A 23,680-nucleotide genomic window follows, 5' to 3' on the forward strand; every position below is an offset into this window, starting at 1 on the left:
TCTGTTCAGATCAAATGTGAGATGCCCAATGACAGGCCACCGTGTGTTCGTTGTTCACGAAGAGGTGTGCAATGCGTTCTCAATAAGAGCCTTCAAACTCTACTCGATGGAAGCAAGTAAGTCTCATTCTTGACAACTCTGTCCCTTGCTTCATTCGATTTTGCTCGAGAAAGTGAGATACTGCCAAGTTTTCATTATTCTTTAGCTCATCTTGCGATCGTCTTCATGACATATTAGTTGCAGGAGAAAACTCATGTACGGAATACAGGCAAACGGAGCTGTTGCAAATCGACATTTACAATCTCCACGAAACACTTGAAATTGTGTGTCGCAGACTTGGTGTTTCGGTTCCCCGAGCACTCTCCACCAGAGCCCCCGTAAAAGTCTCCCAGGACAATGGAGCTATCAGCAGCGATAACGACCAAGAGTGTGAAATATCCCCTCCAACATCGCCCTCGGCCGTGCAAGCTCCGATTGACACCTTCCTCGAAGTTACTAAGCTTGGAAGCCCAACATCAGCCGATACTCCACACAGTCTGCGCCAGAATCGTCCGAATCAAAATTTTGATCTGATTGGCAAAGGTGTCACTTCACTGGCAGTGGCAGAGAATCTCGCCCAAAGCTACTTTTCTCGCCTCGACCATTACCTTTATGGTATTGGAAGTAGCCTGGGGGACTTACAGTCTTTGAGACATACATCACCTATATTGATAGCCGCTATCTGCACAGTCTCTGCCCTCCACGATCCCAAGGACCAGTCGCTCTACGAGGCTTGTAACCGAGAATTTCGTCGTCGCGTATCAAGATCGGTTTTCGAAAAGCGAGGGATAGATCATCTACAAGCTTTATGCATTGGCTCTTTCTGGTTGACAGACGCATCAAGAATCCTTTGTAGTGATGCTCTGCGCAGAGCAGCAGACACAAGGCTGCACAAGCACTTCCAGCAGCTTCTTCAACCTCAAGCTTTTCAACCGGGTTCGGGTATGAACCTAACTCCAGCTGATCATACCAATCGCATCCGACTTTGGTACTTGCTCTTTATTTGCGACCAGCACCTCTCCATTCTTCATAACCGTGATCCACTCCTACGGACAGACAAAGAAATCACTGCTAACTGGGAACTCTTCTTGGAACGAGAAGGGGCGACCGATTCAGACATTCGATTAATGTCACAAGTTGCCTTACTTTTGATCATGGGTCAAGTACGGGACACGTTTGGGTCGGAACTTGATGACAAACTCTCGAAAGGTCTCGCAGTCCACCTGGTGAGTTACTCAAAGCAGTTGGATATGTGGTACAACAGATTTTCGAAGCTCTTCAAACCAAATCCTCACATTGGCAATTTTCCCATGAGAGGTCTGCAGATGCATTATCAATTTGGGAAGCTATACTTGGGACACCATGTCTTTAAGGGTCTCAAAGGAGAACCCGTTCCACCATACTTTTTGTCCTTGGCAAACACCACCCGCGACGCGGCTGTCGAGATCTTTGACATGATCATCAGGGATACTGAACTACAACAAAGCCTTGTCGGCATGCCACACTATTTTCACATCATGATAGCCTTCGCAGGGCACTTCCTTCTCGAAATCTGCAGCAAATATCACAGCCAATTGTGCATCGATCTTGACCATAACTTCGATTTGATCAGCAGAGTCCTGAACTTGTTTCAGAGTCTACCATGTATTCCACAACATCCAATTTCGCGCATGACTGCCGGTTTGGCCCGCAAGCTGATGACGAGCGCAGCAACCGTCAATATCAATGGAGGCATCGATTATCAATCCACTGGTATCCAAGAAATGGCGATGGGCCATCCTAATGGGCCCGATTCGTACTTGGCATCTCAGGTACTAGACAATGGACAGCAGCGCAATAATAACCAATTTGTTCCCGGTTTCATGCATCCAGCAACAAACCAACATGGCCTCATGTTCTCGGATTTTGAACAGTTCAGTTTTCCGGAGATGACCATGAACTTCATGTCTTGAAGGAGGTATTCCAGTCTCACTGAGATTGAAGTCGGCTTATGTTTTCGGTAGGGACATGACATCCTCAATAGATTGCTCAACAGTCTGCAAGAGCAGGCCATCATCCTGAAATCCCAACGCCCTGGCTCGAGACACATCGAACCTAGCTAGCCAAGAGCCTACAATCATGGCGACTGTCTCGTCTGGTATCTCCTCAACAAGGGAGAGGGCACTCTTTCCGCCGACGATCTCCAATGCATTGAGCATTTCCTGGACGGTCACTGTGATACCTGATAGATTCAACGTCCGGCTTCCTGACCCGTACGCAGGCTCTGGGATATTTCCAGCAATCAGCAGATTTTTGATAATTGTTCTTGTCGAGCAGACCCAGGGCTTGAGATGACGCGGCACTGGCAGGGCGCTCCTTTCTCCGTTTAGAGGTTCGCGGATAACTCCAGAACAAAATGATGATGCTGCTCCAGTCGGCTTCCCCAGCCGGACGATGATAGTGGGTAGCCTCACAATTCGGCCATCCAATAAGCCTCGGCGAGAGAAGTCGTTCAGTAGGGTTTCAATCATGAACTTCTGCGCTCTATAGGATGACTGCGGGACCGGCATGGTAGAATCGTCAATGAAGGCCTCCTCGGAGTTCTGCCCAAACACTGCCAGACTCGAAGGGAAAATAACTCGAACACCAGGCTTGACTTTGCGCATAGTGTCCATGATGCAGCGCATTGAATCAACATTTACAGGCAGTCTGGGATCCAAGTTCGCCTCTGCCGCTCCTGACATGATTCCATGGAGATAAACGTGGGTAAGCTCAGGGGTGAGTAATTTTTCACAAGCGTTCAGTTTAGTGAGTTCTGTTGCAGTGTTCCTAATAGTGCACCTTGCAATGCTGGACTTTGACTGTTCAGGGATCTTTGGTTCTACAACATCAGTGAGAAAGAGATTGCCGACAGACGGGTCGGTCAGCAGGGAAGCAAGCAGCTAGGCACTGGCCAATGAAACCCCTGCCCCAGTTACAAGAATCGTCTTTTGGGTGTTGTGAAGGCTTCCCATGTTGCTCTCAATCGGCGTGTGCGGCTTAGGTGATCGTTGTGTGATTCCGTAGAATCTTAATGTCTAGGGGTGAATAACTGTGGGCAGGCATAAATAATTGTCGCTCCGGTTTGACAAAAATTTTCCAATATTTGGGAAAAAGTTTCTTATGAGGTACAAATTATCCACCTATAATTACTGCTATTGAGACCGTCATTTATATCGCTCAAACCCTAGGATTTATGTTATAACGAGCAATGAATAATGCAAGGAGCACATGCACCTCCAGCATCCAAGGCCAAATGCAACACTGTTGGTGGGTCGAGTATACTTGCCGGATACCTGCCCGCCTAATTGTATAGATTAGACGCACCGTCGGAACAAACACCAATGGACAGAATATGATCAAATGTGGCCTCCCCATGTGTTTAATGCACTAGCGGCGCCCAAGCCGAGTGTTCTTAGCCCCTCAATAGCCCGTAGACGGTGTTTGCCCGGCTGGGGAAGGCTAGGGTCTGGTGGAACGAACTACGGCTTTCAGGGGCCTAGCTTACGGCCGGTATATCGGCAATCTTCGATCTTGAGAAATTGAGATTGCATGTATCGATCATGATATCTTGATGAGCAAAAGCAGTGTAAAACTGAGCTGGTACAGCCTGAACTTCCTTAATTTCAGCATACCGAAGCTTTTGGAGAAGAACGTACAGTTAGGTGTCTTGGGGCGCAAGGCTGATAGCAAACGGGTGATACTGCATGCCAGCAACTCTTATCGATCTGATATCGCCGTAATGCAAGGCTTTCTACATAGCTTGCGCTCTCAAAGGTTGATATAGGTCCTGCAAATACTCCATCTCCTCTGAACTCAACGTGAGGTCCAGCGAACGTGGACAAGACTCAACCCTACTGATGCTGTTGAGCCCCACAATCGGACAAGCACCTTTCGCCATCAGCCAAGCCAAGGAAATATCCCCCATTGTACACTTCTTTCGTGCAGAAAGCTCCTCTACACGATGGGCGATCTCCTCATCTTGCTTGCCCTCAAACCTTTTTGCAGTCTTTGCATCTTTCTCGCTGCGTGCCGTCTTCTCGTTCCATGGCCTAGCTAGGAGGCCTCCGAGCGAGAGGGGACCAGGGGGTCAAGCCGATACCTTCGGCTTTGCAGAAGGGTATCAGGTCTCTCTCTTGGCCTCGCGATAAAGTAGGTTGTACAGATTCTGTATACTTATGAAAGGCATCCAGCCATTCATTTTGGCGGCGTATTGCAAATGTGCTAGCTGCCAGCAATACATGCTGGATGCACCAACATAGTGGACCTTTCCTGCCTGCACTAGATCGTGGAGTGCTCGCATCACCTCGTCGGGAGACGAGTCCGGGTCCACACAATGTAACTGTAGGACATCAACGTAATGAGTGCCTAGACGGCGGAGGGAGCCTTCCACAGCCTCGAAGATGTGCTTGCGGCTCAAGCCCATCTGATTGACAAGCGGGCCATCGTTAGTCGGAGGGTACGGCCGCGCGTCCAGGTCATCATCCATGACCGGGAAAAATGATTTTGTCATGATTACAACTTTGCTTCTGGGAATGTTGTATGTTTTCAAGGCTTTGCCAATGATTGACTCAGACACTCCATTCGAATAGGTGTTTGCGGTATCCCAGGTGTCGATGCCCATATCGTATGCCTTTTTGAGGATTGGTAACGACTCTTCCTCTGGAAGAATCCAGGGACTGCCCTGCCATTTCGGATTGCCGAATGTCATACAACCAAGAATGATTTTTGATGTTTTGATTGCGCTATTTCCTAATCTGCATTCGCCCTCAGCACAATAGCCTCCCTTGGGAATTCAAGCAATGGAAATCTTACCTTTGAAATTGCATCTGGCATTGCTTTGGCCGCTCAGGCGCCGCCCAGCTTGTGACAAGGTCTCGAAGTGTCTCGTTCTCGCCCACATTTCCAGGGAAGACAATGTAAGCTAATGCAGCTGTCAGCCTGAATGCAATAGTAGATAAGATCTTCCAACTTCGGACTTGTCGAGGTGCCCGTTCTCAAGGGACAATATCGGACAACCGACTTATGTATACCCGTGAATTTTGATGTAGGTTCGTCACATCTCCAAAGCGGAACACCTGAAGCTGCTTGGCCGACTACCTTTGCACGTAGCATTCGCAATCCTTTTGTTGCTGCATCAGAAGATGTTATTCCGCACAAGTGAAGTGTGATTATTGGCCCGGCATCAATCTCATAGCAAAATCGAAAGACATACTTTGGCAATCACGTAATGAGGGCGAGGATTTAGCATCCGTAGGAATAAAACCAAGGAACTAGCTACCACACTTCCAATGTCTAAACTTGTTCTTTTATCACTGCCAGTGATGAGTTTTCTGCTCGTCATAATAAGCACATCTTTGCCATCTATAATTAAGCGACATGTCTCATCAGAAGCTTGTAAAATTGTCGCTTCTGCGGCACGAGGACCCTCCAGCAAATTGTCAACTCGTAACACAATAGTCGCAAGTTTGTTACCAAGACCTTCAATAAGAGACTCTAAGTGCGCCGTGGTTTTTGGCACATACGAGCCTGCAAGAATGAGACCACCGGGACTTGAAGGGGAGACGTCCAGTTCTAGTGTTCGAGCTGTTAATGGAGGAATCTGCTCCAAGCCTAATCTACTTGAAACAAAAGCGGCCCCTATACGGTAGATGTATCGTTTCCCCCGACGCCTCGCTATGATCCAAGTTAGTGGAAGGGTTGACAATAGGGAGCGTACTAACCTTCAAAGAGGCCTTGGACAAGGATCTCCATGTCGCTATCTACGACAGCGTTTGCGATTATGACACATTTGGTCTCAGAACTTAAGAGACGTTCAGCAACGACTTTTGGGCCGCCAATTCGTATATCGTCCAAGGAGACTGATTGCACGTGAGCAGCTGATATCGACCCTTTTGATTTCTCGACGACATAATCCCATAAATCCGAGCTTTTAAACCCAAATGTGGCATCCTTGGCAAAAGGACTCAGGCCAACCGGGGTGAGATTCCCATTCACGTCGGCTACGTAGTGAATGTGTTCAGAGTGAGATGGCCTCCTTGTCGAAAGAAAGGGGCAAGAATCCACCAATTGACCTTGCCTAGAACTGATTCTGCAGCTTCAAGTTCACCCGGAAAGTGACCACGCAGTGTCGAGTCGCCTCCCAGAACAATCTCAAAATCCTTCTAAACTATGGAAGCGGCCTCCTTGACAGCTCGGCATATCGATTCGATTAGTGCTCTTGCGTCATTAGTATGCAAAGCAAGGGAATTGGTGAGAATGAAGAAGCCTCCATTGTCGGCACGAAGCTCTGTGGCAAGGCTGTCGACATCCCACACAGTCAACACGTTAATGCCATGACAAGTTTGTGTGCCTGTTGGGTCGTCATCGAGAACGACCAGGACAGGAAGATCTCCACGGAGTCTGTGCTGCTTATATCAGCTGCCACATCGGTAGCTTCTCTTGGCGCGGGGGGCTTGTCCAACGTCTCTTTGACTGGGATCACTTTCAGGTCCATCTTCTGCTGCAAAGTTCGATTCAAGCGTCACACCCTATGCATATTGGGGAGTCTTAGATCTCGGTTCAACGAATAACCTGCATGGTTCGAAAACTAAAGTGGCTAACCGGGGTAACCGGACACTTCGCCGGATTCACGGTACAGTGTCGGATGGGCTCCGTTCCCACCTCTCCGTGCCTTGAACACTCACCACGACCCCACAGGGGCCTGGAGCTTATGGGGGCAAAAGTAGGAATGTTCTCTGAAGGAGTGCGTACGGAAGCTGGCCAACCATTGATGTGCATGGGTCGGAGTTGTGACAACGAATTCTCCTTTCTTTCAGACCTTCTAAAAAGAAGCTTGGCCGGCTCGTAGGGGCAATACTCTCTATGTACTTGGAATCCTCAACTACAGACACACTAACCGACTGATGGGAAAATGGAATCTGGATCAGGATCAAGGCACTTAGAATATGTTCCTTATGAGGAACTCAAAAAGCATAATCTGCGGGAAGATTGTTGGATAGTTGTTCATTCAAAGGTGTACAACGTCTCATCCTTCTTGACTGAGCATCCAGGAGGTTCAGCCAGTGAGGCTTTTTATTTCTCTAATAGACCTATTCTCTGACTTATCGCAGTAATACTGGAGTTTGCTGGCGGAGATGCAACATCGGCCTACGATGAGATACATGCGCCGAGTATTCTTGAGGAGAACATTGGAAAAAGAATCCTTTATGGGATTGATTGATCTATCGACAAGCTTCTCAATACAGGTCGAGGATGTCAGCACACAGGACCAATCACAACCCAGCAGAGACAGGCCGCCGCTAGAAAGTCTTATATCGGTGCACGATTTTGAAGATGTCGCCCAAAAGTTTTACACTGAGAAGACGTATGCCTTCTACTCGTCTGCAGCCACAGATTTGATAACCCATAAGGCAAATATAGAAAGCTACCGGAAGCTTCTACTTCGACCACGAGTCTTACGCAATGTCAAGAACGTGTCAATAAAAAGGACGATTCTCGGATACGATAGCGATGCGCCTTTCTTCGTCAGCCCAGCAGCGATGGCAAGGCTGGCTCATCCCGATGGAGAATTAGCGATTGCAAGGGGCTGTGGGGCTCAAGGGGTTATTCATACTGTATGTTTACCATACCATCGCTAGGGAAGCTAAAATTCATTTTGTTCTCAGGTTTCGAGTAACGCATCTTATCCTCTCAGCGAGATTGTTAAAGCTGGTTGTCCTGGTCAACCATTCTTCTTACAGCTATACGTGAATTCAGAACGCTCCGAAACAGAAGAGCTACTACGAAAGGCCAAAGACCTTGGGGTACGTGCAGTATTTGTTACAGTTGACGCTCCCATTCCAGGGAAACGTGAAGCAGACGAGCGATTATCAGCCGGTAATCTATCTTCACCTGTAAGTGGAGCTGTGGCTTCAAATGACAAGAAGGGCGGTGGCTTAGGTCGCGTCATGGCCAAGTACATTGATTCTACTCTCTGTTGGGAGGATCTGACTTGGATCCGACGAGTTGCCGGGCTGCCGATTGTGCTGAAAGGTATACAAACGGCGGCAGATGCCGGGAAGGCTGTTAGGCATGGAGTAGAAGGAATAATGCTGAGCAATCATGGAGGACGCTCTTTGGATACGTATGCGACCCTCGGAGTATTATCAGACCGAAACATGCTGAATTCTTCGAATCTAGGACCCAACCTGCGATTCTCACGTTGCTAGAAATCCACAAAGAGTGCCCAGAGATCCTTAGCAAACTCGAGATATATGTGGATGGCGGCATCCTGCGCGGCACAGATGTTCTCAAAGCTCTTGCTCTGGGAGCCACTGCCGTAGGTATAGGCAGGCCCTATCTCTATTCTTTAGCCTACGGACAGGAGGGCGTTGAGCATTTGACAGAAAGTGAGTGTCCACCCACGAATCTCTTAGTTCAATTCATTGCTGACTACTAAAATTATGAGTAATTTTGAAAGATGAGGTTGAATCGGCGATGAAGCTCACTGGCATCACTGATGTGGATCAGGCGCACGCTGGAATGGTAAATACAGCTCGTCTTGAGCCGCTGATCAGAACAGGAGAGTCACATCCTTGGATCCAGTGGAAGCCGAAGTGTATGCTCTGAACAATGAACATCAATTGTGGAGTATGAAATAGTTCTTCCCTGCGAAGAGCGTGCTGGCCGCTGCATCAAGTAAGGCGCAACAAGGTACGATCATCACCAGTCCTTGGGGTCATGGCTCTCCGAGACAACATCTAACTCGAGCCAGTACTAAAATAGAAGCAATAAGATAGTGCCAGGTACACTCAATGTCTAAGTGAGGCCGTATAGTGTGAGGTATCGCGCAGATTAATCAAACCCTCCTTAAAGAGGAGATACCCGCTCCGTTAAGCAGATTCCAGTCGATGTAGCCGAAGCGCAAGCACCATCTTCACTTAATGTACGCATGTTCTATGCCACTAAAAACACAGTGATTAAAGCCTCTCGTTCTACTCAAGAAGATGTTATTACGTGGTTTGATAGAAAATGAAAGTTTACCGAAATCAGGACTTCGCGACAACACTCCGCAATATACCCTCATTGTCGTGCTGGCGCTGTTAGCTACGGGGCTACAACCTCCCGCAGGCCACACTAGAACAGATCCCAGGAATACCATCAAAATGCGACCATGCCAGAGGCACCGTTAGCAGGCGGCAAACCCTTTCCCTCGCCAACCCGACCCAAGCTGGTCAGACTACCGTCCTCCTGAACCGCAAAAGCATCCACGGCGCCGGTACCTCTCAGTAGATTGTATAGGAATTTCCCTTTCTCTGCAACAGCGAGATCGACCGGCTCCGAGCTATTTCCAGCGAAATACGCGGACCCCTCAATCAAGCTCACACTTGCATCGGCGGCCACGGCGTATGAGGAGATGGTTCCGGAGACGAAGTTTGCAGTATACGCGTACTGCTCATTGGAGCCTGCGAGAGCGATCCAGCAGCCATCGGTTTGCTGGTTCTTCTCACTAGCTGTCACCGAGGAGATGGCACCAGAGCTGCCATCTACTTTGTAGGCGGAGATGGCGCTGTTAGTGAAAACGGGCAGACCTGACTCGACCACGAATAACGCACCATCTTGGCGAAACACAGCACCAAACGGCCGATCGCCAGCGGACTTGGTAGTGGTCTTCAGTGTTGCAGCACCAGCGGAATCGACGGCGTAAAAGTCGATAGAAGAGCCGACCTTGTTGGTAACGATCAAGCTCTTGCCGTCCGGTGAGAAGTCAATTGTTCCAGGAACACCGATTGGAGTGCTCGTAGGGATTGTTTCATTCGTGATGGGATTCAAGGTCCCGTCACTACCTATTGTGAAGCCGAAAATCCCAGTGGAAGCCACTGAGCCGTCAAGAACGTACGCCAGCTTGTTGTCCGGCGAGAGGCTAAGAGCAAGCGGCTGGTCGCCAGCGTAGACCTCCTGAATCATTGTGAGACAGGAGCCGTCGACGGAGAAGACAGTGACCTGGTCCGTACCAGGAGAGACTGCGTAAAGAAAGCTATTATCCGACGAGAGGCGGAGACCTCCCTGTGTATCGAAGTCAACTCCAATGCCCATGCCCCCGGTTGGGATGATGGCGTTCTGAACGAGTTGGCCATCCGATGCACGAGAGAACGTGACAACGTCGTTCGAGAATGGTGAGTTTGTCAATGCGAACACTGCTCCTACTTCACCAGGCGGCTTCTGGCAAGCCTGTGCTCGCAGGTCCCCTTGTGGAGCTGCGTAGGCTGTGGCTGAGAGACAAGTAAAAAAGACTAGGATGGTGGACTTCATGCTGAGAAAATATTGTCGTTATATGCTACAAAAAGCTGGTGAGTGATGAACTGACTTGCAAGAACAAGCGAGAGAAATCAGGAGATTCTTGATGAATTGTAATCTCCATATAGAGGGTCTCTAGCCATCTTTATACTCTGCGGCTTTGTCTTCCTAACAACTCGCCTTGCGAGATAGTCAAGGCTGTGCAGTCCAGTAAGGGTTCGCCCCCTCCTTGATCACACAACGATCTGATCTCCGACACGATTGCTGACGTGGTGGTCATCAGGCAAACAATAGTGATCAGTTCTTGCCAGATACTGCCATAGCTGTCAGCTCAATATCCAATAACACAGGTTTGGAGATTGAATCGCCCCAACGTTGGGTGAGGGCCATCGCTAAGACGTCATCAGGGAGAGCCAGGACTCCAGGAGGACATTTCACACATGTTCAACTATGGATAGCGAAACTCGTTAGAAGATGATGGCCATAGAATTCCTAGACTTCGAGATTGTTGATATGGAATCAAATCTTATTTCTAGCAGTAGAAATAATATTGTTACGTTTCTATTGAGTAATTGAAAATCATGGGCAGAGGTCTGGTTGGCTGCTACCCAGCCTTCGTTATACTCAGCCCCCAATTAACATGCAGAAAGATCAACCTACAATCCCGTGTTTATATGCACTACCAACGAGTATGTAACCTAGAGGTGCTAAAACTTGCCTCGAATTTTCCCAATCTACGGGGAGTATATTCTGCTTTATGGCTGGGATTGATAAATATGCCCCATATCAGGAATTCCTGCAGCGGCAAGGTGACTGACTAATGGGGCCTACGTGTCTTAGTTATTAGGCTCTTATTGACGGCGAGGCTGAACATGTGACAGGTCCATCCAATCGAGCACGCGGAACAATTTGACACATTCGGATGTAACACCGACATCAACGCTGCAGTGGAGACAAGCTTCATCTTGCTGAGCCATAAGATTGGAAGATGTTGACATATCAATAGTTGATGCTGTTAAGCAGGTAAGCCATCCCTTGTTCCAACTTGACATACTAGTTGGACCATGCATTTGAGCAGCTGCTTTATTTCCGCGGGCGAACTTGTACATTGGTATCTGAGGCGGAGAGGCCGCGAACCAAAGAGAGATAGGGCTTGAATATCAAAGCCTCCCCCACTTTCTGGCACTTCCCCCAGACAGGGACGCTGGGCCCTTAGGCACCGGAGCAATCGAACGGAAGATATCGCTGCAACACCGATGTCCGTTCAGGTTCTCTGAAGTCAATCAGCACCATATAATATCCATTGTGACGGTCACGCAGAAAGGGCGAGAAGTCTGGTCTGCAACGTTCATGTGCCCAAAATCAAACTAAATCTGGAACAGGCTAGTGTTGTAGTTATGCAATACATCGTCTTAATTCTCCTTCGGGCTCCGTAAGTAGCTTACCGCTATGTGCGTTACAATCCCAAAGCAGAATAGACAGGACATCGCGTCGCTGCTTTAGAAATTTCTCGGTACCAATCAGGGGATTCCGCGCCTGGGGTTTTCAAAAGCTCAACGTACGACTTGCCGACAGCGATTGCAGTAGAAGGCCAGAATGGACCTTGTAGACTGCAGCAGAGTACAAGCTCACTTGAGTGAGAAGCCTGGGCTTGGTTTTGAGTTCCCTGATGGGGTTGATCGAGAAGGAGCCAGTGTTTGGCGGTACTGCGAGGCCAAAGCAGTTCAATCTGGACCGATGAAGGCCTCCTAAATGAGGACTCCGATTGACGCTTTTCTTGGTAAAATTCGGCGGATGCTATCACTGGTAGCGAACGAGACGAACAGGCCCTAGGGTGGACATCGTCGTCGTCTTGGTGAATGAGCCACTCAGCCAGCTGTGCGGCTTGCATACTGTCCCATAGCCACTCCTGCCGAAAACATGAGCGGAGCAGTGAAATGGCGGATTGTCGAATTTGTGGACTGCCACATATCGTGGCAACAAACAGTATGTTAGAGATGAATTCAGTACCAAAACCGAGTCTTATCTGCCGACCTTCGGATGAGAGTGTCTTCGCACCTTCCAACGCGAGCTCATTGAGTTTGGCACACAGATCAAGGATGTCCTGAAGCGCCCGGTATGATGCTGACTCTGAGAGGATGCGCAGATCTTCCAGATTCACGAGCACAAGGCGGCATATCTGATATTGGATGTGCAAATAAACGTAGGAGGTACTTCGACTGAGGGAGATTGCGTCGATTTCGAGATTAGGGAAGAAAGAGTCCAGTTGCTTGACAGATTTCTGAATCAACTCAAGTCTTTCAACTCCACGGGATCTTGTGCCACCGGCCGCATCAAATTCACTACAAATTCCATCGACTATTGAGTTGAATTGAGCAAAGGGTGACATTGGAGAGTGCGAAATAAACTTTGATCGGCTGTTCATTTTAGCCTTTACGCGGTTGATAATGTGCTGAACGCAGAAATCAAGTGGTTGCATTGCATTGGACGACTTATGATCTTGGATGATTCCAATGGCGCCTTGCAGATGTGTCACCGCGCGCTTGTAGTCGTTGCGATATGTTTCCAAGCACCTGAGTAGCATTGAGACGAGAAAAATCTCAACCCAACTTGAATTTGAAGATGGAGGAGGTTTCGCAGATCCAGCCGATAAGAGAACTTTCCGGTAGTGCCATTCTGCAGCGAGTTGACAATATCTCGTGTTGATTGGGTCGATCAAGCTACCAATATATGATGCGAAACACAAGACCGCGGATCGAATAGCGGGAACATGCATGCTAGCTTGTGGTAGAATATTACAAAATAACTCGACATCAGCATCTCCAAATGCCTCAAGAGTGCTATGGGAGAGCTGCATGTAGAGCCAGAACCCGTGACGCTCCATTTCTTTCCACTCAACATCGACGGCTAATGTTCGAGTAAGGGGTTGTAGAGGAAATCGAGGCATAGAATTTCTGTTTCTGTGATCGAGCAGCTGTATGCGGGCTTGAGGGGCAGTTTTGTTTCTGCGATTGGACGTGGAACCTTTCTGAATGATGCCGATCGGTTGAAAAACTAAGGTAGGATTTGTAGACTTAGGCTCAAATATCCAAGGGACTGGAGTGTCATAGCCTTCACATCGTCGTCGGCCGTTTGCGCATCGGTTACAACAAGGTTTTCCCTCATCACACTTTAGATGGCGACGGCGGCAGGTGATGCAGCCAGAGCGTGTCTTGTTATGTTGTCGTCTGGCTCTCTTCTGGCTCTGCGGAACCGCAACCCCTGGCTTCATTTCATGCATAATCTGCTGCAATCCGACTGCACAAAAGGGTTCTTGCGTACGCCAGGGACCCTTGGGAAGCAGCAACGAGGCGCTCAGTGATGCACAAGAATGTCACATTCACTCCCGTTCGATGATTTCAACACATCCTTGGAGGAGTTCATGGGGCGCCTTAGGTCTTGGCCTTGTATTCCCCGCACAGACCTATATGTCTAAACAGATAAGGTCCCTCAGGTATATAGTTATGCACAAAACCAAGAGGCTTGATGACAATACACGTGCAAAAGGTCCGTGGTGTGGTCAACTTAAGCTCAATTCCCCGGTCAGAGAGTAAGCAGGATCAGATGGACCGCATGCACAAGAATTGTGGTGGGTGGCCTGAATTCCATGCCGAGGGTAGAGCCCTCGTTCAAGAGCTGCTTACGTACCATAAGTTTGATGGGCGATCGAGATGTGAACCTCTTGAGGGACGGTTTGAGATAAAAACCTCCCTAAGAGTTACTTATGTATGCACCTACCTTGTACTCGGTACCTGGCCCGTCTATAGCTACTCGTAGAGAAGCGAACCTTCACTATTTTCAGCCCTACCACACTAAGAGTGATCCGAATTCCTTGCAACGTCAGCGCGACTGACTTAAGCCATCACAGCCCTCCTCGTAAGTGCGAACGGGACCACTTCGTCTCTGTTGTCCAAGGTTTCGCGGATGCTAGCGGCGTGCTTCACCTAATGTGAATTGGACCCCGAAACCATTCTATTGAGCCCCACGGAGTACTCGTATGAGTAAGAAGCTTAGGGGCTTTCGTACCTGGGCTCGAAATCTCCGGCCGAGAAGCTGATCACTTTGAGAACAGCGCCGGCGTGAAGTCTGAAACAAACTTGGCTCAGGTGCAAGGAGAGGAGAAGACCAGGCCATGATTTCTATTTGGTGCTTTTGAGAGTACTACTCCATACCTCGTACGATGAGCTGCCTGTGGTCCCCTGAGCACTACCCAAGGGGTGAACCATCCGTATTAGGCTTAACATTATCAATGTATCGACAAGACGCCGTTTCTTCGCCCTACCGGGTCTCAAGCCCACCCACTGCTGCGGATCCCAGCTGAGGATTCACAGCTGTTTCAAGCTATCATTTCCACTGATTGGAATATCTCCACTCTCGAAGCCAGCGATGCGGCCCTTGCCCAAGACCAAATCGCGCGGCAGGTCGATACATATTCTTGAAGATATGGCATGGTTCCTTGAGCTCTTCCTTTCTTGTACATCTCTTGGCAACAAGTCTCTTCTCCGTTGAAGAAAAATACGTTCACGAGCTCCTAAAACCACACCTCTTCGATTACCAGCCCCAATCATACCTCCGGAGAACGCGAATTGTGAGATCTCCCTACGACCGGTGATTTGCTCCGATTTGGTCACAAACCCCACCATGTCAGACGATAGCCTTGGTGGACTTGCTTTGCGCAGAAATGGCAGCTGCTTGTCGACAGAAACAGAATGTGGTCCCACAGCAGCGCCCTTCTATGCATGCTGTCCAGGAGATACGGCTTGTTCAAATCCATATAACCAAGTGTGCTGCCCTTCAGGGAATTGTACCACAACAGTCGTTCAGAATCCCGTATGTGGTGACAGATCTTGGAACCTTTATAACAACGGCGGTGTGGACTCGGGCTACTTCTGTTGCTTATCAACATCCTTTGGGTATGCTGTAAGTAGCACCGATAGCAGTGGTTGCGGAAATGAGGGATATGAACTTGGATCTGGAGAGGTTGCGTTGCAACTACTAATTCAAGCAGCTGCCTCCTCAAGCTGTACTACTATTCTCAAGAGGTGATTCAATAATGTACTAACAACGGTGTAGCTTCAACTTCCTCCTCCGCAGCGCCTACGTCAATAACATCAGCTGTTTCAAGCACCTACGTCTTCTCGTCTGCAACATCTAACTTAGCTCCCTCCACAACCTCAGACGGATCTGCACTACCAACAAATACATCATCCAGTTCAAGTTCCTCTGGCCCCATTATTGGCGGTGCTGTAGCTGGCGTTGTCGGAGTCGTACTTCTAGCTGCCGTTGGTTTCTTCATCTATCGCAAACGACGTCGTACCAATCAGAACAAAGCGCAAAGCAACACACATGACACATACTACGAACATCATCCAAATAATAAATCCGACTACCAAGAAGTCGTCGAGCTTTCAGACTCCTATGTGGTGGAGTTGCCTTCCTCAGAACAATTAACGCCACAGCTTCAGAAACCAAAACAGCACCCAGTCGAATTAGCATAGCAATGTTTCTCATTGCCTTTGAACTCCGAGATGAGAAACTGGCCTCGAGATTGAAAGAATTTGTCATTATTAGACATTACTTAAATTCGTGCTAAAAGAGACGATTTCGGACTCCTGCACTATCAAAACCGGGGTTTCGACTGATCTTCCTCCAGTCTGGCAGGTGTCGATGAGCCGTGGATGGGGGAAGCGTCATCATATTGTTCGGTTCGTCATATCTTGGTCTCACCACATTTCGTGCAGACCGAGCTCTGCAACTTTGTCAACGTCTCTATCGACACCAATGCCATTCCCGGGGCGATTTCCTTGATTGGGCCCCTGTTGGACAACTCAAAACTCTCGGTTTCTTTCAAAGTGGTCACTGCTTGTGCGACTAAATCTAGCTGGTTCTTTTTGCGGCGGCGATCGCAATCGATACAGGCGTAAATGAACATGACGAAGTGACAGATACTGGAAACAGGAATGTCAGTGACAAGCTTAATTGCGAGCAACATGCAATTAGAAATTGGAGTCATACCAGCCAAGAATCTTCACTGAACCAGCCGCTACGGCCAGCGCAGTCCAGTAGTTTATCAGAATCTGGACAAGTCCAGAACTGAACAGTCCCATCCAGAGGATCAGATCGAGCCCAACGTGAGCCCCTGGGTGGATTCCTCTTTTCTTGATGAATCGAACACAGAACTCAGCAAGGTTCCAGAACAAGGATATTGCAAGCTGTCTTGCAGTTAGCAATGCTTTTCAATCCTCCCAAAGGGTTCCAGGGGAAGGCGAACGAAGACAAACGATTCGGGAGACACCCAAATTTCATAATTGTCAGTAGTATCAACCGCGACCCCTATTTGCACACCAGTGCCAACCAGAATGATCAGAGTCGTCAGGAACCTCAGCCTGACATTCCAAACGGCTGAAGCTCGAGTCCGTTCGCTTTCATGAATAAATGCGTTTTCCACGCGAGGCTGCATTGTCGTGGTGAATTGGACTTGATTACGAATTCACAGTGGCGGGCTCGAGTATATTTCTTCGAAAACAATCGGTTCAGCAGATGGAAGGTAGGACCGAGGTACTGTGACCGGGTTGGCTCATGTACAAGTGATATACTTCTCGTTAGGAAACATCGACTTGGAAATACTATAGTTAGAATCTACGCCTTGACCTCCTATACTCCGTAGATCACGGACAGAATCGAATAGCACAGCCTCGCTTAGAGCACATAACTACGATACTGGGAATGCTTTTCAGTGGATACTAGAATTTTGGGGTCCTTGGAAGCTTAGGCAAGGAAACCTGCTCGCTAAAAGTATGGTGGTGCCTGGAATACCAAGCCAGAGGAGGAGCAGCAGCTCTGAATCCGGCTTAATTGATCCGTCGTTTTGCATCCCACTGGTTAGGTAAGAACCACAGCTGCCATCGAATGAGTGATTAGGCTTGGGAGGCGGAGCGTAGCCTTCGTTGTTTGACAAGTCACAAGACTTTGGGGGCTGACTTAATGCTACGCGTGGCCATTGGTTTGGCCAGCCCCACTGATCAGTTCCTTTGCCAGGGGCGGCACGGCGAGGGTTAGAGGGCTCTCCTGGTTAAGCACACCAATAAATCGGCATCTTCCAATTTCCCTTGGCCATCGCAATTAATCCGGGTCAAGCACGAAATAATGCAAGAGGATGGCAAGAGGATGGCAAGAGAATGGAGCCCACCGAAAGGACCTGCCCCAAGGAACACGAATGTCCTCCAACAGCTGCACAGTCCCCTTGGTACTCGGGACCTCGTACCGATATTCCTCAAAGAAAGTGACTTCCTAACTACGAGTAGTCCACTAAATATAGCTTGAGAAATAGGTAACCACCTACAGGGGTACAGGTATTCAGCCGTTCAATCGTTGATTAGGTCTTTCCATTCCGTGGTCATAGCCTTGTCTGGCGAAGACTTGAAGGATGCGCGTCGTACTTCACCATTTCAGGGCAGGCTTCGTTGTCGCTATGATAGTGGTCTGGGCGAGACGAGTATTTTAATGTGGTCATCCTTATTGTTGACTAATTCCTCGAACCCCTTGGTGACAACATCCTCAATCGATATCCGATCAGTGACCATGGTTTCATATCCGGGAAATTTCCCTTGAAGATGGCCGATTAGAGTATTTTCTTTATTGGGAGAATGAAATTCTTTACCTCGTCCAATTAGCCCCATCACCTCCTCAAAGTCCTGTTTGTTGTAGCAGCAGGAGCTAAAGACCTTTATTTCTTTGAGGAAGAATTGCCAGAACGGGATTGTCATCTGTGCATACCGATTCAGCACATCTCAAAACGTGCAGTTGAGCTCGAGGGGGACTTACCGGGGCTTCCCAAACAGCTACATTGACGAAATAGCCTCCTCGCACAATTGCGTTGAAGGCAGATTCGAGCCCGACTTGAATGCCAGCGCAGTCGAAAACGACGTCCGCTCCCTTGCCTCCTGTGAAGCTTCTGCAGACTTCGCCAACGTTCTCGGACCTTGGGTCGATGATTTTGTCGACAACTGCCTCGGCTTGCTCTCTCCGTTTGAGGGCAGGCTCAGTCACTATGATGCTCTTGACATTCTCTGCTCTGAGAACGCAGGCGAGGGCATAACCGACTGGCCCACCTCCCACGATCAATACGTCAAGACCCTCGAGCTTCGCATTAATAGTCTTGACTGCGTGGTGCGCAACGGTCAAAGGCTCAATGAGAGCCGCAAAGTCGATGTTGACACTTTCAGGTAGCGCGTACAGCATGTCCTCATCGATTGCAACGAACTCAGAAAGGCCTCCACCTCCTTCGCCACCACTGATGCCCAAAAATCCAAGTTGATCACAAGTATGGTCTTGGCCGGTGGAGCAAGAGTGACAATCCGCACACAGAATCCGAGGGTCAGCCATCACAGCTTGTCCTTCCTTAAACTTCGACCCCGAGGGAGCACTTCTGATATGTCCACAGAACTCATGTCCCATGGTGACCGGCACATAGCCGCCTGTCAATGGGTGAGGGCGCTCTGGAGGCGGACATCCCACTGGACCTAAGAAATATCAGTCATTGAGACTACCGCAAAAGACCCCAGAGGGCAGAGAGACCTGCGACATATTCGTGGAGGTCACTTCCACAAATACCGCTCCAAGCAATCTCAATAAGACATTGTTTGGGTCCCGGCTTTGGGATCGGAACGTCCTCCACCCGAATGTCGCGCCTGCCGTAATACCGAGCTGCCCTCATTCTGCGCTGTCAAAGGATTCAAAAAGCCCCAAGAGTATATACCGAGAAAGCTCTCGCAAGACGTCGTATCTGAGGTGCCACATGCAGGATTATGAGAGAGTTTTCCTGCTTGGGGGATCAAGTCGGAAAATCGCAAGGGATGGTACGTAGGGATGCCTAACCCCACAAAATGCATAGCCAGACTCGGCTCCCGGAAATTCGCAGATGTTCTCCGCATCTTTGTTGCCTCGGATGACCAACACCTTGGCAATGGGCCTGAATCGTGCGAGAAAAGAAAACCGGTGTCAATTGAAGCAGTCAACACTATGATGGCTGTGGATTGACAGAGTCAGGACGCAAGGCTGCGCTTATACATAGATAAAGGGTTGAACCCTTCTGGATCTCACAATCGTGAGGAATATTGCAGCTACTGAACGACAGGCGAGGATAACCTCTTTCAAGCCAAAATCTGTTTGGCGAGCGAATCCGCCAGATGACTCAGCATTTCGGCATTTTTGGTAGCTGGGATGGGATGGGATCTGACTCCCAGTATTGTGAGAGTCCTTTTCTGACCGAGGCAATGGTGATTGAGGAGTATCCGCTCTATTCAAATCGCGCCCGGTCTACGATGCACGAGATGGCCCAATTGATCCCACACATCGCAACACTGAGGTGGTCTTCATCTTGGTAGACTTTCAAGCGCACTTCCTCAAAATGGTGAGATGTCTTGAGTTCACCATACATTCTTCCCGCGTTCTCGCCAAGCGCTTTTTGCTGAAACCAATCAGTTTGTGTTCGGTACTCATCGTCTGTCCAGGTTGGCAGACGGCGAGGAGCTTGTTCATATGATCCGTAAGATAAGAACAACGAGGGCCTGGGCCGATCTTTATCCGCACTCGTGTCCACGCTGTCGCTGAGGAAGCTCTCTTGCTCAGACAATAAGAACCGGTTGTTCCACCAAATAGAAGGGCTGACAGCGACAAAGGCGTGGAAGGGAGTAGACCTGGTGAATAACGCGTGCAGTGTACAGAGGCCACCGTAGGAGTGGCCAACTAGCGTTTCCGTGGACACAGCCTGGCGAGAGAACGGTCCCGCGAACAGGAACTCACGGACAGTGTTCACGAGAAACTCGATGAATTTTGTAGCTCCACCATGCTCGCCCATAAAAATCTTCCCGTCTGGACTTGAAGGAGCTGTGTAATGAGGCGAAGGTGGCGTCAAGTCAACGTTCCTTCTCGCATCGAAGGGAAATTTGGATTGGGGATATCCAATTCCGATGACTATTCCATCTTTGCCTCCTGGCAGCACTCCATTCCTACGCACAGCCTCTACCGTACCGAAAAAGTATGCATTGCCGTCAAGGACATAGCTGAAACGAAATCAGTGCGAAGCCACAATCGGAACAGCGGGCGAGGCGCCTCACAAGACTGGAACTTTGTCTCCTTTCTTGGTGCTCGTGTCCCACGCCAGCGGCCATGCCGCTTGTATGAGGTACGAATCCCCCTTGAGGTTTTTGATATTCCATTGGCAAGAATTAGGGATAATTGCTGAAGTCTGCGAGACCTCCGACTGCATGTTGGAACTCATGCAGGAGATTGTAAGGCAAGGAGATATTCGTCCAGGCTGAGAGATAAACTCGCCATTTGGAATGGCTCACTTTTGATCTTATCGGATAGCCTAGATAGCTTAAAAGCGGCCATAAGCCTTGGCATATTTCGGAATCACGCTTCATCTAAGCATCTAAGCTGAATGAGAATTTGGAGGACATTATGGAGAAGACACAATATTTTGACTATAGTATATCTTCTAAAAGATTAATATTCGCTTTTGATTATAAAAAATTTCAGTGTCACCGTCACGACCAAGTGCAAACCTTCATCATGGGGCGTTCATAGCTTCTCGTGGATTGTGGTTGGGGCAGGTTCATCAGTGATTGAGATTTCCTCGATGTCCTTCACAGCAACGACGTGGCCTTCGGGCAGCAAATTAAGTTGATCTTCTTCCTTGTCGAGCGACCAGAATTGGACGATGAAGATGCAACCACCAATGAAGGACACAACGGCAAAGACTCCATAGTTCCAGATCAACAAAGGATCTCCGGCGAGAGGATTCAATGCCTCTGCGATGGCGGCGGAGATGGCGTTGGTGAAGAGTGCGATAGCTTGCACAAGTGATCGCATGTTCTTTGGTGCCTTTGAGTAAGCATACTCAAGCGATGTAATGGAGGCAAAGATCTCGGACAGGGCGATGAGCACATAGCAGCCTGTTTGGGCCCAGACGTTGATTGGTGCAGGGTTCACAGTACCATCGTCGTTGAAGCAATTGTTTGCATCAAAGCCACATGGAGAGGTCTTGTAAATATAATATTGAACGACGGCCGCCCAGATCATGGCTGCGGCTGCTGTCCAGAAACCAACAGTAATCTTCTTAATGGCGGTAAACCGGATGCCCATTTTCCGAAGACCAGGATACAGGAAGGAATCGCAGAGTGGGATAAAGAGGATCAAGGCGAATGGATCAAGATTGTTGACGACATCATTTGGAACACCGTGCAGAGTCATGGTACCAGCTTGAGCAGTGAAGTTGTTGGTAAGTTGCCCATAGGCCAACCAGTACAGGGGATACCAGCAGAAGACAGCACAAGCAGCAAAGCCACGACGGACCTCATCGACCCAGGCGTCGTCAAAGGTCATCCATGTTGGTCGTTGAGAAGGAGGAATATTAGAGGGCTTAGCTCCCTCCCACAGAGAACCATCGTGGGTGCGCTTCCACATTGTGACGGGATTCAGCGACCAGCGGCCCTTCATGCCATAAAAGAGAACTTTGAAGGCCTTGGTAACCACAGATCCAGCTGGGGGCCTTTGTTGGTAACGCTTGCGTCCCCACCACATGATGGCTGGGGTTGTGAGGAATGCGGCCGTTGGGAGAAGGAAGGAAAGCCAAAATCCAACATACTTCTCCGCGTAGACCATTCCAATTTGGCCGATGAGAGCGCCTACATTGATGAAAAGATAGAAATAATGGTAGATTCTGCTCTGGGTAATGATTGGGTCAACCACCACTCGCTCTCCGGAGGGCAAGGTCTTGACGTAAGCTCTGGTGATCTCAATTTGCTCGACAACCAGTGGAGAAATGTTTGGTTTAAAGCCACCGGTTCCTAGACCCATGACAATAATCCCAATCATGAATAGAGCGTAGCAAGCGTTCTGGTGGGTGATGACCGGAGGAATGGCTGACAGGACGAGGATGATGTGGCCGACGATGGCGATTCCGATAGAGACACAGATGGTCTTGTATCTTCCCCAGTGCTCGTCGGCAATCCATGCGCCGAGAAGAGGAACGCAGTACACCCAAAAGGTGTTAAAGGTGTTTATCCCGTTAGCAGTTTGTGGCCCTTGTCCAAGGGCTCCGGAGATACCCTGGGCAGATCCACCTCCTGCACCGGTGTTGTGGTGAGAGCCTGGTGGTCCGTCTGGTGCAGGAAGAGGCAATGCATGGTTCACAAAGTTCGAGTCTATGCTCGTGTTAGTGATATCTTTGGAGCCTTGTATTCGTGGAGGGGAAAGAGCCAGACATACAAACAACCTGGGTGCCGTAGTAGGAGAATCGCTCGCATAATTCAACAAATGCGACTGTATAAACCGCCCATGGGATTGGGGCTGCTATCCTACGCAGGGCGGTAGGTCCATGGAGCTCGGCTTCAGTGGGCAGGTTGTCATATTCCGAAAGCCTTCTTAGAGCGATCGTTTCCATGCCAGCCTTGGTGACAGATTCACGTCGACCGCCATCGTTGGGTAGGTCTGTCAAACCAGCGGTTTGAATGGCTTCTGGACTATCCACAGGCATCGCGATAAGTATTGAAAGCTCACGTTGCAGTTCTAGGGAGGGTGAGGACGTAACAAGAGAAAATATGAATTCTACGGGTTCATGAGAGATTCTTATACTTATCACCAACAGTCAACAGACCAAACAGCACACCAGCTACCGGATCTCATCGGGGGCATCCGAGTCAAGCGCGATCAACCAGTCCATCCGAGTAGTCGACATGGCGCAAATCTTCCATGGTGGACAGTTCCAACCAAACTTAACGTCCTTATCAGCAGGCGATCTTGCTCGGCGACCATGTGATTGCTTCTAGAACGGGCACGGCGACAACGATCAATGATTACGATGTAGCATTGATTCGCCTGCATATGAGTTGCGATCATGTCATGTTACATTTTCCCCTGCAAGTCGACATTCCCTGAGAGATTTGGTGAAATATCACAGATCCAATTGAGGAGGTCGATGGCGACCCCTGCACTGCGTAGGTTGTGGGGGCTAAGCATTGAGCAGTCTGGAACTTGGCTGGCTTGATCAAGTTAAGCTTCCATGGCAATCAGCGCACCCAGGGCAACGCCTATACCAGATCAGTGGAGTGGCCCGAGAACGGCGAGGAGATGATCCCCATTGTCTTTATGCGTCGACCTAGAGTAAGCGCTTAGTGGTGGGTAAAAGATTATCTTGGAAGCACACGACGTTGTCGCCCAATCAACCCTGACAGAGCAACACGCGATGAAAGACGTGGCGAACCGGCAAAGGAATCAGGAGCGATTCGGCCAGGTCCGTGGT

General features: G+C 49.1%; 11 protein-coding genes across 11 annotated transcripts; 3 read left to right on the forward strand and 8 right to left on the reverse strand.

Annotated features, from left to right (window-relative positions):
- Window positions 1-28: 28 nt before the first annotated feature.
- A1O9_07517 (uncharacterized protein) lies at window positions 29-1,991 on the forward strand (the record flags this gene model as incomplete). Its single annotated transcript, XM_013403073.1, has 2 exons — window positions 29-116; window positions 244-1,991. 2 exons carry the CDS (start codon window positions 29-31, stop codon window positions 1,989-1,991), a joined length of 1,836 nt encoding a protein of 611 aa, XP_013258527.1.
- A 36-nt stretch (window positions 1,992-2,027) lies between these two features.
- Window positions 2,028-2,762, reverse strand: A1O9_07518 (uncharacterized protein; the record flags this gene model as incomplete). The annotated part of the gene is made up of 1 exon (XM_013403074.1): window positions 2,028-2,762. One exon carries the CDS (start codon window positions 2,760-2,762, stop codon window positions 2,028-2,030), a length of 735 nt encoding a protein of 244 aa, XP_013258528.1.
- A 1,418-nt stretch (window positions 2,763-4,180) lies between these two features.
- On the reverse strand, window positions 4,181-4,893 carry A1O9_07519 (alcohol dehydrogenase; the record flags this gene model as incomplete). The annotated part of the gene is made up of 2 exons (XM_013403075.1): window positions 4,181-4,843; window positions 4,873-4,893. 2 exons carry the CDS (start codon window positions 4,891-4,893, stop codon window positions 4,181-4,183), a joined length of 684 nt encoding a protein of 227 aa, XP_013258529.1.
- Window positions 4,894-4,910: 17 nt separating this feature from the next.
- A1O9_07520 (uncharacterized protein) lies at window positions 4,911-6,443 on the reverse strand (the record flags this gene model as incomplete). The annotated part of the gene is made up of 4 exons (XM_013403076.1): window positions 5,781-6,443; window positions 5,273-5,733; window positions 5,091-5,247; window positions 4,911-4,990 (listed from the first exon to the last, which is right to left on the reverse strand). Coding segments are annotated over exons 1-4 (729 nt in total), but the record flags the coding sequence as incomplete, so codon positions are not given.
- A 768-nt stretch (window positions 6,444-7,211) lies between these two features.
- Window positions 7,212-8,667, forward strand: A1O9_07521 (L-lactate dehydrogenase (cytochrome); the record flags this gene model as incomplete). Its single annotated transcript, XM_013403077.1, has 4 exons — window positions 7,212-7,673; window positions 7,725-8,182; window positions 8,239-8,447; window positions 8,507-8,667. 4 exons carry the CDS (start codon window positions 7,212-7,214, stop codon window positions 8,665-8,667), a joined length of 1,290 nt encoding a protein of 429 aa, XP_013258531.1.
- Window positions 8,668-9,198: 531 nt separating this feature from the next.
- Window positions 9,199-10,350, reverse strand: A1O9_07522 (uncharacterized protein; the record flags this gene model as incomplete). The annotated part of the gene is made up of 1 exon (XM_013403078.1): window positions 9,199-10,350. One exon carries the CDS (start codon window positions 10,348-10,350, stop codon window positions 9,199-9,201), a length of 1,152 nt encoding a protein of 383 aa, XP_013258532.1.
- Window positions 10,351-11,791: 1,441 nt separating this feature from the next.
- A1O9_07523 (uncharacterized protein) lies at window positions 11,792-13,219 on the reverse strand (the record flags this gene model as incomplete). The annotated part of the gene is made up of 1 exon (XM_013403079.1): window positions 11,792-13,219. One exon carries the CDS (start codon window positions 13,217-13,219, stop codon window positions 11,792-11,794), a length of 1,428 nt encoding a protein of 475 aa, XP_013258533.1.
- Window positions 13,220-15,055: 1,836 nt separating this feature from the next.
- On the forward strand, window positions 15,056-15,872 carry A1O9_07524 (uncharacterized protein; the record flags this gene model as incomplete). The annotated part of the gene is made up of 2 exons (XM_013403080.1): window positions 15,056-15,287; window positions 15,448-15,872. 2 exons carry the CDS (start codon window positions 15,056-15,058, stop codon window positions 15,870-15,872), a joined length of 657 nt encoding a protein of 218 aa, XP_013258534.1.
- A 1,971-nt stretch (window positions 15,873-17,843) lies between these two features.
- Window positions 17,844-19,090, reverse strand: A1O9_07525 (uncharacterized protein; the record flags this gene model as incomplete). Its single annotated transcript, XM_013403081.1, has 4 exons — window positions 17,844-17,980; window positions 18,035-18,140; window positions 18,199-18,896; window positions 18,952-19,090. 4 exons carry the CDS (start codon window positions 19,088-19,090, stop codon window positions 17,844-17,846), a joined length of 1,080 nt encoding a protein of 359 aa, XP_013258535.1.
- A 582-nt stretch (window positions 19,091-19,672) lies between these two features.
- On the reverse strand, window positions 19,673-20,644 carry A1O9_07526 (uncharacterized protein; the record flags this gene model as incomplete). Its single annotated transcript, XM_013403082.1, has 2 exons — window positions 19,673-20,438; window positions 20,493-20,644. 2 exons carry the CDS (start codon window positions 20,642-20,644, stop codon window positions 19,673-19,675), a joined length of 918 nt encoding a protein of 305 aa, XP_013258536.1.
- A 314-nt stretch (window positions 20,645-20,958) lies between these two features.
- On the reverse strand, window positions 20,959-22,915 carry A1O9_07527 (POT family proton-dependent oligopeptide transporter; the record flags this gene model as incomplete). The annotated part of the gene is made up of 2 exons (XM_013403083.1): window positions 20,959-22,583; window positions 22,648-22,915. 2 exons carry the CDS (start codon window positions 22,913-22,915, stop codon window positions 20,959-20,961), a joined length of 1,893 nt encoding a protein of 630 aa, XP_013258537.1.
- Between the last annotated feature and the right edge of the window lie 765 nt (window positions 22,916-23,680).

The sequence above is a fragment of the Exophiala aquamarina genome (assembly GCF_000709125.1).
Source record: "Exophiala aquamarina CBS 119918 chromosome Unknown aczIA-supercont1.6, whole genome shotgun sequence".
Lineage (NCBI taxonomy): Eukaryota > Fungi > Ascomycota > Eurotiomycetes > Chaetothyriales > Herpotrichiellaceae > Exophiala > Exophiala aquamarina.